Consider the following 15,452-nt stretch of genomic DNA (forward strand, 5'->3'; position numbering starts at 1 on the left):
GGTTAAACTTCATGTTACAGCATATCGTTGAATGCTAAGTATAATTAAGATTTAGCCCAAGTAATGGAAGTTTTGTCCTCCCTTTAAATCCGTTCTGAGGACAAAAGGAGCTATGAACTGTGCAGACTTCACCATGACTGCCTTTACCACAGGTGGGGAGTCTATGGGCCGGAAAGGATCTGAACCTTTTCTTTTTATGTGGCCCTTAAAACAGTGTGTTTTCTCCTTCCTAACACATACTTCAGTGTTATGTGATAATAGGTAGCTTACCAGAGGTGTACATTTACACAACTCTAGTTGACTGCGCTGGTGACCATGATACCTAAATCCATTAAATCTTTTTTTTTTTTTTTTGTATCATAATCAATTAAAATACAAATACAGGTTTTTCTCTGTGTGTGTGTCTTCACTGTTTTAGCACAGTACATCATGTTTACTTCATCTCTCTGAAAAGTGTAAAATGCAGTAGTTTCAACTGAGGGCAAAGTGTTGTAGAATCAGATGAAAATTAATATTCTCCAGACGTTGAAAAAGTTTGGTACAGAAATTCAAGCAAACGTCTATAAAATACTTGGATGTTTTGTGTAAGTTCGGTGCAATACAAAAGGTTGTCTCTCCCCTAAAATACCCACCAGTCTTAAAAGTCATAATTTTGCTTTCTGTTTGTATATCAATAGGTTTCCCTTTATGGGTCAGCCAGTGCCAGGGGCTCAGACCAGTGAAGGCCAAAATCATATGCAGCAGGCAATTACACAGGTAATACAATTTGATACGGGGTTTAAACAAAAGTGTTGACTAATGAGAACTAGTTTTTGGTTTTTTAATTGAATCATGATTTAATATCCTTGTCTGTATGTTTTACTGAAATTTCTAGGACGGAAGTTTGACACCTCAGATTTCTAGACCTAATCCTCCCAATTTTGGTCCTGGTTTTGTCAGTAAGTACAGATTTAATAATTTATTGTATGTTGATGTTTCATTCTACAGTTCTGTTGTCTTTAAAATAAAATATCCATAAATGGATTCTGTCTCTCAAAAATGGATCCTTTTAAAATGGAGTCTTTTCATCATTATGATACTAACTAATGAAGGGGTGCATAGTAAATGCTATTAACATTTTTTCTAGAAGCTATCCTCAAAGAAACACCATAAGGAAAGAGTGAAACAGAACAAACAGAAAATTAGAATTATTTGGATTTGTATGAGAATAGTAATTATTAACTGACAGACTGCTATATCAAAAACCTGGTCTTTGGTTGTGTTGCAATATTCTGAGCTCAGTGAGAACAGCAGTCTATATTGATGGAGGGGGTGTGTATTTCAGAAGCAAAAAGTTTAGTGCAGCATCATTGTCATTTTAACAAATACCAGTAAAAGCTTTCCAGGTATTAGTTAAGCAAGACTGGCTGGGAACCACAATTGTTGAAAGCAGACATACATAGCACTAGTGTTTTGCATTCCTTGTTTCTGGTTGCCCTAGATCAATTGTAAACCCTAGTCTCGATGATGAAAAAGATTTATTAGCAGAAATTAAAACTGAGCATATGCTGGGAGAGGAAGACCACGTGTAAAAAAAGTGTTTCTATCACTGCAAAAACTTTACTTGATATTTATGAATAAGAAACAGAAGTAAACGCCTTCACCTTTTCCAGAAACTGGAGTAGCAGCACTGAGTATGCAATAAGGATCTTTTGCAATATTATCTGCATTAATTTCTGGGGGAGATTTGACACAGCACTCAGCGGTGGCCTCGCTCTGGTTGGGGTGGTGGTGGTTCTGAGCACTTAAGGAAATCTGTTTCTCATTTCAGTAGTAGTTATTCTTACCTGGAACTTGTTAATATTTTGGTACTTTTATTTGCACTTTCACGTTGCTTCCGTCTGCAGTTACTCTCCATCGTTTCCACTCAATTGTCCCTTCAGGTTGTGTGATTAGTTTTGCAGAATTTATCATCAAAAGAATGGGCGCCCCTCGAGACTGTAGCTAGCTCTGTGAATTGATTTAGTTGAGCCGTTAGAGTTGATGGCTGTCGCTACCACAGTGACTGTTAAAGTAGAAGGTGGTAGGGACTGGAGCACAAGGAGGACATGGTTATATTGAAACTGTACTGTCGTGTAGGTATCTTTATTAAACAAACTTTCTTTACAAGGAAGATCCATGCTGTATTCCTGGTTACCCAGCTCATTGCCACAATGCGATCAGGAGACAAACGATACCATCACAAAACCTCTCTTGCCTTCTGGGCTTAGTGCAGATCAAGTGTTACCAGACATGATTGTTTTGCCTCGAGAAAAACATCTGAGAGCAGTGGACTGCTCATAGCAGATGAGCATTTCTCATTTGTAAAAAGAGTAATGTCTCAGTTACAGTCTAAATGAGAGTGCATTTGTTTGAGGGGAGGAAAAGGCACTGGTGCTGAAGGTCCTGTGTGGAGGACTGACAGAAAGTTATTTTACAAAGACAATATCTTTCTTTCATTTCATGAATATTTGATGGATGTTTATCATTTTAATTTGTTTCTTAGAAGTAGTAATAAAAATAGATTTTATATGTATAAAACTCTTTTGCAAACACCAGAATTAATGAGGCCGTGTTTCCTGTAAATTTGTGTCCTTACTCCCTAATCTCTTTCCCTCTGCCTGAGTATGTCCAGAGGTCTTCCATGTCCCCTCTTCTGTGGCAGAGCAGGGTACCACCAGGTTCTGTAGCTGCTTTCAAAGCTACGTTTGCTCACTGGCTAGCAAGTGCACATTTACTGGCTAGACAGCAGGCTGGTGTCTCTTGAAATTAAGGGACTGTTAAAACTGCTTTCTCTCATTAAATGCAGTAATTTGGATCTCTGTCTCCTTTACTCAAGTCACTCCTTACTATCTCTTGAGATATCAAATCCTATGTCAAATTTGGCTGAACTTGACCAATGGTTTCTTAAAATAAGGGCGGAACCTTAATTGTTAAACTTCATCTCTAAAAAGTAGGATGAGAGCTCACCCCCAGGATGAGATCATATCATATCATACTTAATTTCCCTTCTCTCTAGATGATTCACAAAGAAAGCAATATGAGGAATGGCTGCAAGAAACACAACAACTTCTTCAAATGCAACAGAAGTACCTTGAGGAGCAAATTGGAGCACACAGAAAATCAAAAAAGGCACTCTCAGCAAAACAGCGTACAGCCAAAAAAGCTGGCCGTGAGTTTCCAGAAGAAGATGCAGAACAGCTTAAACATGTTACTGAGCAGCAAAGTATGGTCCAAAAACAGCTAGAACAGGTAATCATCTGGAATCCAAACTGATCGCCTTAATATTAAGCTGTCATACTAGTATGACTCTTCCCTTTAAATCTTCTCAAAGGCAAGTTAAAATGCTTAAATATAGTGGAGCTTATTTAAAGGGAGCCACTCCCTATCATATTTTATGTGTGTAACAGCATTACTCTGGATTGCTGGTGACACTGGCGTTGTAGGAGAATATGCGATGGCAAACATTATGACAAAAAGCTGTTTTAGTACTTTGGGAAGAGGAGAAATTGCTTGGCAAAATGACTTGCAACAGAGTTCCTGGCACCATGAAAAGCATAAATGAAAGATTCAGGGGAAAGTCTTAGCATGCAGGGCTTTCTTTCAGGCTTGAATGAACCTCATAATAGTCTTTTTCAGGTGTCCTTACGTAATGAGAACCTCTTGGTTATATGCCAGTTAAATGTTACTGTTTGAAAATCTCTTTTCATTATATCTTTAGCGTTAGTCTGGTTTTATGATCTGTCTAGTTCCTAGACGCTGATCATCAGTGTGTGTTCTCTGTTATTGTATCATGCAATAATATAGGTCAAAGGGATATCTGGAGATCATCTGGTCTACTGATCAAAGCAGAACTAGCTTCACGGTTAAATCTGGTTGCTCAGCACCTTGTCAGTAAAGTTTTTTTAAGTCTCCAAGGGTAGAGATTTCTCTGGGCCTCTGTTCCAATGTGTAACCACTTTCACTGGGTTTTGTTTTTCTTTCTTTATATTCAGTTGGAATTTCACTTGCTACATCTTGTAACTGTGATTATAGTTAAGTGAGATTAAAGTTAAACCTGTGATAACTTTGATAAATCGATGCTTTGGCCAACAGTATTGAATGCTGTGTTCCTCAAGACTGTTTATAAATTACCTGGCGTGATTGTCAGCATCAACTAGACCTGCTGAACGTGAAAATGCTTTAGAATTATCCTTTATTAATATGAGGGGAAAAAAACGGCAGCAGGCTGCTTGGAATGAAGTCCTAAGTGATATCTAACCCTTGAGTTCTTACTCCTGTGTTGCTTCAAGACAAAGTATGCACTGGATGGAATGTTAGTTAGCTCGTCTCTTCACTGTGTGGAAGAGGGATGGAGCAGATAAATTATGTCTACATCGTTTCTTCCTTTTTCTTTTTTTCCCCTTCCACAATGAATCACAAGTAGAAAAAATGCAAAAAAAATCACTTTAACCAATCTTTATCATACATATGTCAGTCTAGTCTTACGGTGGAGTTATGTTGAAGTAACAGCTGCTAATCGTGACATTGCTGGCAGATTCATTTAGTGCCCCATAATTAAGGTGCTTTTATTTTTCATTTTTAAACTTGTTTCATATACTGCTGGTAAATGCCCTCCACTCCCCTTCAACCACTGATTTAGACCAGTCATCCACATCCTAAACAGCACTTTGTTACATACCTAGTAGGAGCTTAAATAAGGTTTTATTAAAGTACATTTTTAAGAACCTTCTATTTGAAGCAATTCACCACTCTTTCAAATCAGATCAAGTAATTTTTCTGTAATCAAGCTTCTGTTAGCTTTTGAAAAGGGCGAAGTCTATATACGTATATATAGAGAAAAGAGCTCTCATATCCCTGTAAATTGCTGGTCCTGGACACAGGCACAGAGAAACCAGAGCTGACTTTGTGCAACACGAGCTTATGTCTGACAGGGTTATTACCTCAGGCACAGAGCCATGCAGACACTACCATATTGTCTCTGTGGGCAGGGCAGTTGAACTGCTTTGGTGTGGCGCTGTGCCTGTGCTAATAAGCTCTGCCTTGTTCTCCCCTACACCGTTAAAATCACCAGGTCGATCTGTGCAGGTCGGCTCAGGTCCAGCTGGGTGTAGTCAGTGCTCGTCTTTTGAGATCTCAGCTAATTCCAAGTACAGTCACGTGGCTGATCTGCCACTGCAGATCCTGGGAGGGTGTCGTGGTTTGGATGCCTCGTTGTACAGGCATTCAGAGCCAACACAGGTTTAGTGCTGTATACCCACGGAGAAGTCCTGGAGCACAGGACTGTGCAATGCAGATCAATCCAGTTGGTGGCATTATGCAGTGGCACTGCTTATCTGGCGGTGTCAGCGCCAAGCCAGAGCTCATAAATCATCTCGGACCTGAGACTACTGTGTCAATAGCCTTTTGGGTGCATCTGTCCTGCATTCTGGAGTGTGTCCTGTAATATCTCTGTTATCCTGAGCTTTCTGGCTTGTCCCTTGCTCCAGATGATGGAGAGTGCTATCAAACATTTTTAATTATGTTATGGACTTTTTCTATCAGTATAAACAGCAAATGGAAGTTGTGGAAGTCATAATCTGATGAACAGAAGTGAGAGAGAGGTTTTCCATAATGTATGTATTATTAACCAATGGATTACAAGTCCTTTTATTTTTTTAGAGAGCGGCATATAGTTGGGTATCTGTTGTATTTCTGAAATAGTCGTTCTTGTCTGGTTAACACTGTCATATCCTTCCATTGGCTTCTCCTGCTTGCCTTAAAAATAAACTACTGGGCTTAACTTTTAGTATCCAAGTCGAGTTTATTTTCATCCTGAAAGTTAAAATTTTCAAGCAGCGGTTGCCATTTTCGTCTGCTGTGTGATGTTTGAGGATCTGCCTGTGAATAAATGGGAATCTACCTCGCTGTTTTCCTGCAAACTTTTCTTTTTCAATTGCATCTTTTAAAAATCTTTGCTGATGGTGTGAAGATCATCCATCTCACTGTTTCCTTTTTCCTGTCTGTTCCCAACTATTGTTATCCTGTGCATGGATGATAAGACCTGTAGGACAAGGATCACTTTTGGTTTAGGTTTGTATATTCTCTAGCACAATGCAGTCTTCGTATGTAATTAGAATTTTGAGGGACTATTATTTTTTCTAAAATTTTGGGATGGATAGTATTTCTAATGAAATAATGGCTATTTAGCCTTAAAAAGGGAGAGAAACTAAGACTCTGCAGAAGTGCTATTTTTGCCTGAGGTTCATTGTCTACTGAAATTAAAATGGTGAGTTACATGTTTTATGCTACTTACATAGTCAGTACATGTCAGAGATGAATAATGACTTTTTTAATTTTTAGATTCGAAAGCAGCAGAAGGAGCATGCAGAACTAATTGAGGAATATCGAATCAAGCAGCAGCAGCAGCAGCAGCAGTGTGGAATGGCGCCCCATGCTATAATGCCAGGTGTCCAGGCTCAACCACCAATGGTTCCAGGAGGAACATCACCAGCAATGAATCAGCAAAACTTCCCCATGGTGGCACAACAGCTCCAACATCAGCAACATACAGTGGTAATCCCTGGGCAATCCAACCCAACCAGAATGCCGAATTTATCTGGATGGCAATCTGCAAATGCCCCTGCAAGTCATATTTCCATGAATCCAGCAAGGATGCAGCCTCCGATGACACTGTTGCCAATTACTCCTGGTACACCAGCTCCTGTGCCTGGTCCAAATGCAACTGCACAGTCGGGGCCACCACCAAGGGTGGAGTTTGAGGACAATAACCCTTTTAGTGAAAGTTTTCAAGAGCGGGAAAGAAAGGAGCGTTTACGAGAGCAACAGGAACGACAACGCATTCAGCTTATGCAGGAGGTAGATCGACAGAGGGCTTTACAGCAGAGAATGGAACTAGAACAGCATGGTATGATAGGGTCTGAATTAAATAACAAAACACCCGTATCTCAGATACCTTTCTTTAATTCTGATCTACCTTGTGATTTCATACAAACTCCGCGACCTCTTCAGCAGTCTCCACAGCATCAACAGCAACAAATGGGGCAAATTCTGCAACAAGGTCCTGTGACCTCGCCTCCTGCCACAAATTTTATGCAAAGCAGTGAGCGAAGGCCAGTGGGACCTACAACTTTTGGACCTGATGCCTCTGCTGTTCCAGGTGGAGCCCCTAATTTCCATAATGTAAAGCAAACTCATGGGAATCTCCCTGGGGCCACCTTTACACAGAACCAAGTCAGGCCTCCATTTGCTTCTGCTGTACCTTCATCTACAGTACTCAGTAGTGGTGCCCCACGTGGTTCGGACACTAGCATCCCCCAGGCAACAAACTTCCCTGGATCAAGCCAGTCTCTCATACAGCTGTATTCTGACATAATCCCAGAAGAGAAAGGAAAAAAGAAAAGGACGCGAAAAAAGAAAAAGGACGATGATGCCGAGTCAATAAAAGCCCCGTCAACTCCACATTCAGATATAACTGCACCATCAACTCCAACCATTTCTGATTCTACCTCCACCCCCACAGTTAACACCCCCAATGAACTTTCACGTCATCAAGATGAACAAGAGTCAGTGGAGTTGACAGGCCCATCAACATCAAATGCAGGAGAGAGCCAGACCTCTCCAGAGCTGGAATGTAAGCTCCCCAGCAGCAGTCTGCCACAGAAACAGCCGAGTGTAAATACAGAGACTGAAAAGGCTAAAACAGATACACCTATCAGCATTCAAGAAGTTAAACTAGAAAAGGCAGAAACTGATCAATGCTCGGGTCAAGCTGAGCCTAAACCAGAAAATCCAAGCAGTATTAAGGTGGAAGAAGATAAGGTCACATCACAGCCTGCCTCTTCAGCTCAGAGTCCAGCACAGCCAGCTAGCGTTCCAGCAGCGAAAGGGGAGTCAGGGAACGAATTGCTGAAACACCTGCTTAAAAATAAGAAGTCCTCATCTCTTCTAAATCAGAAATCGGAGAACAGCGGCCGAACAGAAGAGGAGGCTTCTGGGGATAAGAAATTAACAGAGAAGCAGAATCCAGCTGAAGGAATGGTGAGCCTGTTACTGGCTTAGTTATATACGGTGGTCATCAACAATCACAGGCTAGTTTGTCCCTTTACCGCAGGCATTTGTGAAAAGGTGGGGAGATAACCTACCTGCGCAAGGGTGGAATAAACAGCTTTAAGGAATTTCTACCTCCATTCCTGCCTTTTCTCCATGAGTAAATCACCTGTGTTACAAAAAGAACAAGTTTTAATATGACTTCGTAGATCGGTGTATTCAGAAATTATTAAAATGCAAAAAATAATTTTTCTATAGATAATAATCTTAAAAATGCTACTTCCTAATATTTACCAAGTTTAAGGCAAGATTTTACAGTATGACTCTTAATTACCTACTAGTATGTTTCTGTACAGTATACGGTATGTCTGTATGCTGCTTTCTTCTGTGACTCCACCTTACTCGTGTATAGGATGACCTGTGCGCCTTTGCAGAGGTATAGGGCTGGGCTTCACACCCCTTCAGCTGCACCATTTGGAGTGTTCTGTGAGTGAACCAAGCCCATGCTTGTTTTTTGCCTGCGAAAATCATACATTGTCTCTAATTTTAGTAGAGACTACACTCTAGGATTTTTATCAAAAGTGTGAAATTGTTAAATCTTCTAAAATTGCTGGATTTCTGTGTTACAGAATATTTCTCTAATTAGTTTTACTTTAATGGAAGGGAGCATTAATTCTTTATATTAATGGCATTATATGATTTAATAATTTATAAAGTTCTTAAAAACGGACCTAAAGAAAATTGCTTTCTGTGGAGGTAGAAATAGGAAAAAAAAAAAAAGAAAAAAAAAAAGAAAACTTTACACTTAGATTTGTTGGTCGTTTTATTGTAAACTTTAATCTCTACTTAGTTTTGTTTTATGACTGCCTAAACTCTTAATACATCCTTGAAACAAAGTTTAAACACATTCAAAATGAATAAAGACTCACAAAAATAAAGGTAATTGTGAGCAGTAGGTAACTTAGGTAAGTGTTAAAGATCCGCAGTTAAAACATATATGACAGGAATAGTGGTGAGAGTACTCGTGGTAGGGGTCGTATAGAGCTGTTTAAAATAATAACTGATAAAAAGAAATTGGACTTTCTTTTGATTTGCCACTGCCTGTTGCGTTACCAAGTCCCATTTTGATTGCTTTTACACAACTATCCTTTTATGTGAAGAATGGCTTTGCAAATTTGTACTGAAAGTATTTAAGCAAATGGTACAATCCAGAAGTGTTTCACAATGCCGTTTTTGTTTCTAACCTCAAAATACATTTGTATTATATTAACTTACATGCCTTTTTTCTGTAACCAAGTCTGCCTTTCATTATGCCCTCGTGAAAATCTCTAAGGTTGCATGCACATGTAACTTTATTTTAGGGGGTATTCAAAAGAAAATGTTTCTGGTCTATGAGTTTTTAGTGATGTTTTCAGATGTCAGTAGTGTTAACGACAAGTCATAATTCTGTGTGTAGGGACAGTACAGCGGTTACAGTTGCCAGTGAGACAGCAAAGTAAACAAACCATAAACCAGTCTGTTACCGATGAGATTTATTATACTGTGCGTGTTCTTTTAGACTATCGTGCAGTAAATTTGAATGAACTGTATATTAAAACGTCAAAAATTCTGCTTCGCTTTCTTTTTTTATACCAGCAAACTGCAGGAAACCAGATGCAAGGTGCATTTGGGTGTAGTAACAGCCAGCTTCAGAGAACAGATGTAGGACCTGAAACCAAGAAACAGAGAAATAAGCGAACTCAGAGGACAGGAGAGAAGGCAGCTCCTCGGTCCAAGAAAAGAAAAAAAGAGGAAGAAGAAAAGCAAGCTATTTACCCTAACGCTGATACATTCATCCAGTTAAAACAGGTAGGTATACAGATGCTGGGTAATGCATCAAGAGGACACTTGAAAGAGTGGACTTCTCATGATGGAAATGAAGTCGATCATCAAGTTGAATTTTGAGTACAGGGTGGAGAAAATGAAAACTTCCACAAACTAGGAAATTTGAAGGGGTTTTTTTTATTTCAATTTGGCAAATCTGCTGACATGGCAGGCATTTGGTAGTCTCAAAGCCATGAGTTCCTGTCAGCTCTGGCAGCCTCTGTGGCTGAACTGGCAGGGAGCTGGAGCTGTGGCTCCGATGGACAGGGGACCACCTTTCTTAACAAACAGAGGCCTGTATTTGACACAGTTTTCTGATAGCGGGTAAATTCTGATTATTTTTTTTAAATTAGAAACCACTCTACTGATGTTTGGAGATTTGCAATGCTTCTATGTTATAGTTAAATTAATTTCTAACTTTTTTTCTTTTAATATAGCAGCTTTCTCTTCTGCCTTTGATGGAACCAATAATTGGAGTGAGCTTTGCACACTTTCTTCCCTATGGCAGTGGCCAGCTAAATGGTGGAAATCGACTTGTAGGAAGTTTTGGTAGTGCTACTCTTGATGGGGCTTCAGATTACTACTCCCAGCTCATTTACAAGGTATGGTTTCAATCTGGATTTCCGTTGTGTGCTCTCTGGGGGAAAAGAAGTTCATGACATTATTACTACTAGTTGGTTAGAGGTCCTGCCCTTTATGCAACCAGAAGAAAATAATTTTCTGTTGCTAGACTAGATAGACGGTGCAGTGGTGAAACAGTCACCATCGTTTTACTCTCTGAAAGTGGAAATCAGTTCTGGAAACTGTGTTGTAAATTAATTAAAAACTACAAGTATTCCTTTCACAAATGGATGCTAAACAGTGAAAATTGTAATTACAGTTTTATGGCACAGAAAAGGCTGAATTCTCAGTACTTTGCAAAGTCATTGAAAGCATTAAAGCATTTCTTAATGTGAAATAAATGGGAAATAGGCTTTCCTCATTTGTCCACTAAGCCCTAACAAAGAACCTGAGAACTCAGAACAAAATAGACTGTCTGTTGACGAGCTAATAACCCACAGAATTTAAAACCCAGTCTCTGAGATAAGAGTGGCAATATTGGGAGAGCAGCAAGATAGCGGACAGACAGAATCAGATTTGCTGCTTGGCTACCCTAATATAAAAACTTCAGTAATTTATTAAGAAACAGTGGTGTTTACTCCAGCCTTACATGGCATGTAAGCTGAGAATGTGACCTAGCAGAAATAGTTGCTGTGGTCAAAAGCTAAAAGTATTAGCTTTGTGGGCATGACTGCAACAAGAACAGATACTGAAGGTTTCATTTAATTTTCTTTTAAAATATGGTCAGTTAAGTAAGCTAGCGAGAATCAGCCTGTAGTGTGAACTTGCAGAGTATCTGCTTCACCATGGTAACTCTTTCAGCGAAAGCTCACCCTGTGCTAAATGTGAGGTAGCTTCCTTTTTAGTGAAAATGGGGTAAGCTGGCTTGTTTATGGTGATGGAGAGTCACTGCGGAATAGCTCCCTCAGTCTTAAGTTCAGACCTTTGCTTAAACTGTAGGAACTTGTTGGGTCTCCCAAACTGTTCCTAAAAATGTTCTTTGTGCTTTTCTGTAAATAATTTAGCTATATCTTCTTCCAGTAATGTATACTCGTCATGTAAACTATTTCTCTGATAATATCGTTGATAAAAGAAAAGCAAAGCGTTGTGTCTTTTATACTTTTATGTATTTGGTCACATACTTGAGAATTAACTATCACTGCTTATCAGTGCTACCTCTGGGTGTAAAAATACGTGAATGGGTTACATTATCTAGTACTAGGACAAGGCAAGTTTTCACCCTGTGTTCCATGGCTGATTTATGGTTCTTGAATCTCATGCAGCAGAACAATCTGAGCAATCCTCCGACACCCCCAGCTTCTCTTCCTCCCACACCTCCTCCAGTGGCGTGCCAGAAGTTGGTAAATGGCTTTGCAACCACTGAGGAACTTGCTGGCAAGGCTGGTATGTTAGGAGGTCATGATGGTAAGATTTAATACATATTCTTTCCGTAATAAATGAGTCAAGTTTGTAGATAACTGGGATGCTTTTCAGTTGCTATAGTCTTCTTTTATAAAAACAGCATGCCTAGACTCTTTAAGGTTGTAATCATTATAATCCAGCTTTATTTTACACCAGTATAATGTCAAATGATAGCCTTTTCCCTATTCCCTTTCAAAAACATGTTGAGAGCTAGAAGCACTCTTAAGAAATTAAAAAGAAAACCTTAAAATCCGTTTTTTGCATCCAGTGCAAATGACTAACCAGTTAGTTGAGTGAGCTCAAAAGCAGTCTTACCCGAAATGCATCCTCAGTAGGCTTTGTGTGTAGTCAGTATGTATTTTCTGATGCTTGTAATTTGGTCAATTAAAATTGCTTTCTATTAAAGAAAGCTTTATACTGCCTCTTTATAAGGACTGTTCAGTAATTAAAATCCTTTTTTTCCACCCCTTTTCCTTTGTTGTTACAAAGTTGTTGATTTATTTATTTGGTTATTTATTAAGTAAAACAAAAATCCTCTCATACTGGCAGAAGGCACACTCAAAAGCCTTTCGAGCCCTTTTTTGCTCAAAATTTGCAGGTTTTTGTAAATATGGAGATTGATCATGAACGGTCAAAAATTTTTTAACTACAAGTGGGTGAGAGTGGTGTTACCATCTGCTGTAATGCCTTGGTTGTATCAGGGAGCCACCAATACCCCGATACACAGAATGTATATCAAAGGAAGAGCTGTATGGATGTTTCATTGTGCTGTGCATTTCTGTTTTTAGTTACCAAAACTCTGGGACCAAAGCAGTTCCAGTTGCCTTTCAGACCACAAGATGATTTATTAGCAAGAGCAATGGCTCAGGGCCCTAAAACTGTGGATGTTCCTGCTTCACTTCCAACACCACCTCACAACAATCAGGAGGAGTTAAGGTAGGTTTTACTTGACATCTTCAAAAATGTATTTGGAGCAGATTCTGTGATCTTTTACTAGGAGATGAGACTGAAGGTGTGAAGAAACGAAATCCATTGTGCACAGCCACACGCAGAGAATGTAATGGGATAATTTGTCCTGGTTAACTCTTAGCATTCCACGTGTGGCGAGCAGCATAGTGAAATAGGTGACTTCTGCTATTGCTAGACTCTAGATTCTGTTCCATTGTTAAGAATTCGTTACCTTGCTCTCTTAAAAGTGGAAGAAAACTATACAAATTGGTATTTTTCCTGGAGCAGCATGGTACTGCTGCACCATGACAGTACATGACTGCTGTACTAGACAGCAGTACTGTGCAAGAGTCAGCCTGAAAACTCCCCAGCTCTACTCAGTTTCTGTTACCATGTGAGAAATACTTGCTAGAATGTGAGTCTCCCTACAAAGATCTTCTCTTTTGCCTCCCTTTCACTTGCCTAACCAAAAGTTGGGTGTCTTTGAAGCACTGAAGCCGGCGCATGGATGATGCGGGATCGACCGTTGAATACACTTAAACCAGAAAGTTTAAACATTAAATACTAATTTTTTACACAGGTAGATGGAGCCATGGGGAACAGACAGATCTATGATGGAGCCTGGGCTTTGTTAGTGCCTCTGTTTTTCTTTATGTATCTTTCCCAAGAAAGCATCATGTGCCATGGAGTATGAGATACCCAGAAGTAATGGCCTACCACATAATTGCGTTCTGTGACTAGTAGCAAGAAGCAAGTTTGTTATAGCTCCCTGTCATGATTTATAACTTTGGCTTACCAAAGGTTTTTAGACTGTTTCCAAAACAGCTTTTTTGGGTTTTGTTCCAGGGTTCAAGATCACTGTGAGGACAGGGACACTCCTGACAGCTTTGTTCCTTCTTCCTCTCCTGAAAGCGTGGTGGGAATGGAAATTAGTAGGTATCCAGACTTGTCGGTTGTAAAGGAGGAGAACCCAGAACCTGTACCATCTCCCATCATTCCCATCCTACCTAGCAGTACTGGAAAAGGTGAGACTGCAGCAGAGCAAACAGTTAGAACTGGGCTGGGTTTTTTTTGCATTCATACGTGTGTAGGATTAACCTGGTGTATTTCGTTTCATTTTCAGGTTCAGAAGCCAAAAGGAATTACATAAAATCAGAACCCGGTTCAGGAGCGTTACCTGGTTCTGGCTTCTTTGCCTCTCAGCTTGGACCATCCCAGAATGGTCCTAAATCTGGCCTTATATCTGTAGCAATTACTTTACATCCCACAGCTGCTGAGGTAAAAGAAATAATCTTGTATTACATATATGAAGTACAACAGCAGTTAATATATTTTATATATAGTGAATCTAAAGGGGTTATAGCGTAGTACAATACAGCAGCTGTTTCAATTCTAATAATTTATATTACTGCTATCTTAACTGCCTGTCTGATGAAAACAAAGGTATGTTTTTATTATTGTTTTTAGAACATTAGTAGTGTTGTAGCGGCATTCTCCAACCTGCTCCACGTCAGAATTCCCAACAGTTACGAGGTTAGTAACGCTCCAGACATCCCATCGTCCATGGCAACTGCCAACAGTCACAGAGTGAACCCATCTATGGAGTACAGGCAACACTTACTACTTCAGGGTCCTCAGGCAGGACCCATGGGACCTGCCAGGATCGTAGGGTCTTACGGACTGAAGCAACCTAATGTGCCATTTCCTGCAAACAGCAATGGTGAGTAGGCATTAATTCTTCTAAGGTTTCAGTACCAGAATTTTAACTGAGTCAGTATTAATGCATTTCAGCTTCATAAATTCATGCTCTAGAATTAAATACTTGATTCTTGTTCTAATTAATACTTCTGTCTTCTTACGTGATCAGTACATGTGGACCTGCTCCTGATGTTAACCATAACTTAATAGGTCTGACCCATCTGTGATTTCCATTGTGTTATCTACGTCACTGTCGGTGAGGTATTTCTTCCAGTAGTTCCCAAGATGATTAGGTTTTTTTTGTCCAGTTTGATTTTTAAATCCATCATTCAGAAAGATTGTTCCTATGCTGGAAAACTTGACATAGTTGTTTAAGCATGTATTCTGATGTTGGTTTAGTTATTCATTTCTTATACAAGAATGTATTTTTGCCTTGTTGGTCACACAGTTGGTTTTGGTCTGGTTTAAACAATTTCCCCATCGGGATGTAGTTTAAAGCTTGCCTTCCATACCCTATCCAGGACGATGCTACTCTCTAGACCACTGAAGAATACTGTGACTTCTCATAAATTTGGTTTAATCTGATAGAGCTTCTTAACAGACTTCTCTATTTTCTAGGTATAGCTGGCTATAAGGATCACAGTCAGAATATTGCAGAAGGCTCAGCATTGAGACCTCGATGGTGCTCTCATTGCAAAGTTGTGGTTCTTGGTAGTGGTGTGCGGAAGTCCTTCAAAGACCTGCCATTCCTTAAACAGGTACTGCAGTGGAAGTATAGTTTCTTGCGTGTAATGGCGAGTGAGCAAACGAAGGCAACAAAAGACTACTGCTTGTCGTGCCGACTGATACCACTT

At 39.7% G+C, this 15,452-nt stretch overlaps 1 protein-coding gene across 15 annotated transcripts in view; it reads left to right on the forward strand.

Moving 5' to 3' along the window:
- Positions 1-15,452, forward strand: part of KMT2C (lysine methyltransferase 2C) — a 206,061-nt gene that overhangs the window by 180,205 nt on the left and 10,404 nt on the right. For 13 of the 15 annotated variants that reach the window (XM_076331936.1, XM_076331942.1, XM_076331937.1 and 10 more), the window contains 12 exons: positions 678-756; positions 875-938; positions 3,038-3,270; positions 6,361-8,058; positions 9,703-9,915; positions 10,368-10,532; positions 11,814-11,955; positions 12,741-12,888; positions 13,747-13,925; positions 14,024-14,178; positions 14,368-14,620; positions 15,217-15,356. In XM_076331936.1, coding sequence (XP_076188051.1) covers positions 678-756; positions 875-938; positions 3,038-3,270; positions 6,361-8,058; positions 9,703-9,915; positions 10,368-10,532; positions 11,814-11,955; positions 12,741-12,888; positions 13,747-13,925; positions 14,024-14,178; positions 14,368-14,620; positions 15,217-15,356 — 3,469 coding nt within the window. The remainder of the gene's footprint in view (positions 1-677; positions 757-874; positions 939-3,037; positions 3,271-6,360; positions 8,059-9,702; positions 9,916-10,367; positions 10,533-11,813; positions 11,956-12,740; positions 12,889-13,746; positions 13,926-14,023; positions 14,179-14,367; positions 14,621-15,216; positions 15,357-15,452) is intronic. The other 2 variants (XM_076331939.1, XM_076331938.1) reach the window with 2 other exon arrangements.

The sequence above is a fragment of the Aptenodytes patagonicus genome, chromosome 2, assembly GCF_965638725.1.
Source record: "Aptenodytes patagonicus chromosome 2, bAptPat1.pri.cur, whole genome shotgun sequence".
Lineage (NCBI taxonomy): Eukaryota > Metazoa > Chordata > Aves > Sphenisciformes > Spheniscidae > Aptenodytes > Aptenodytes patagonicus.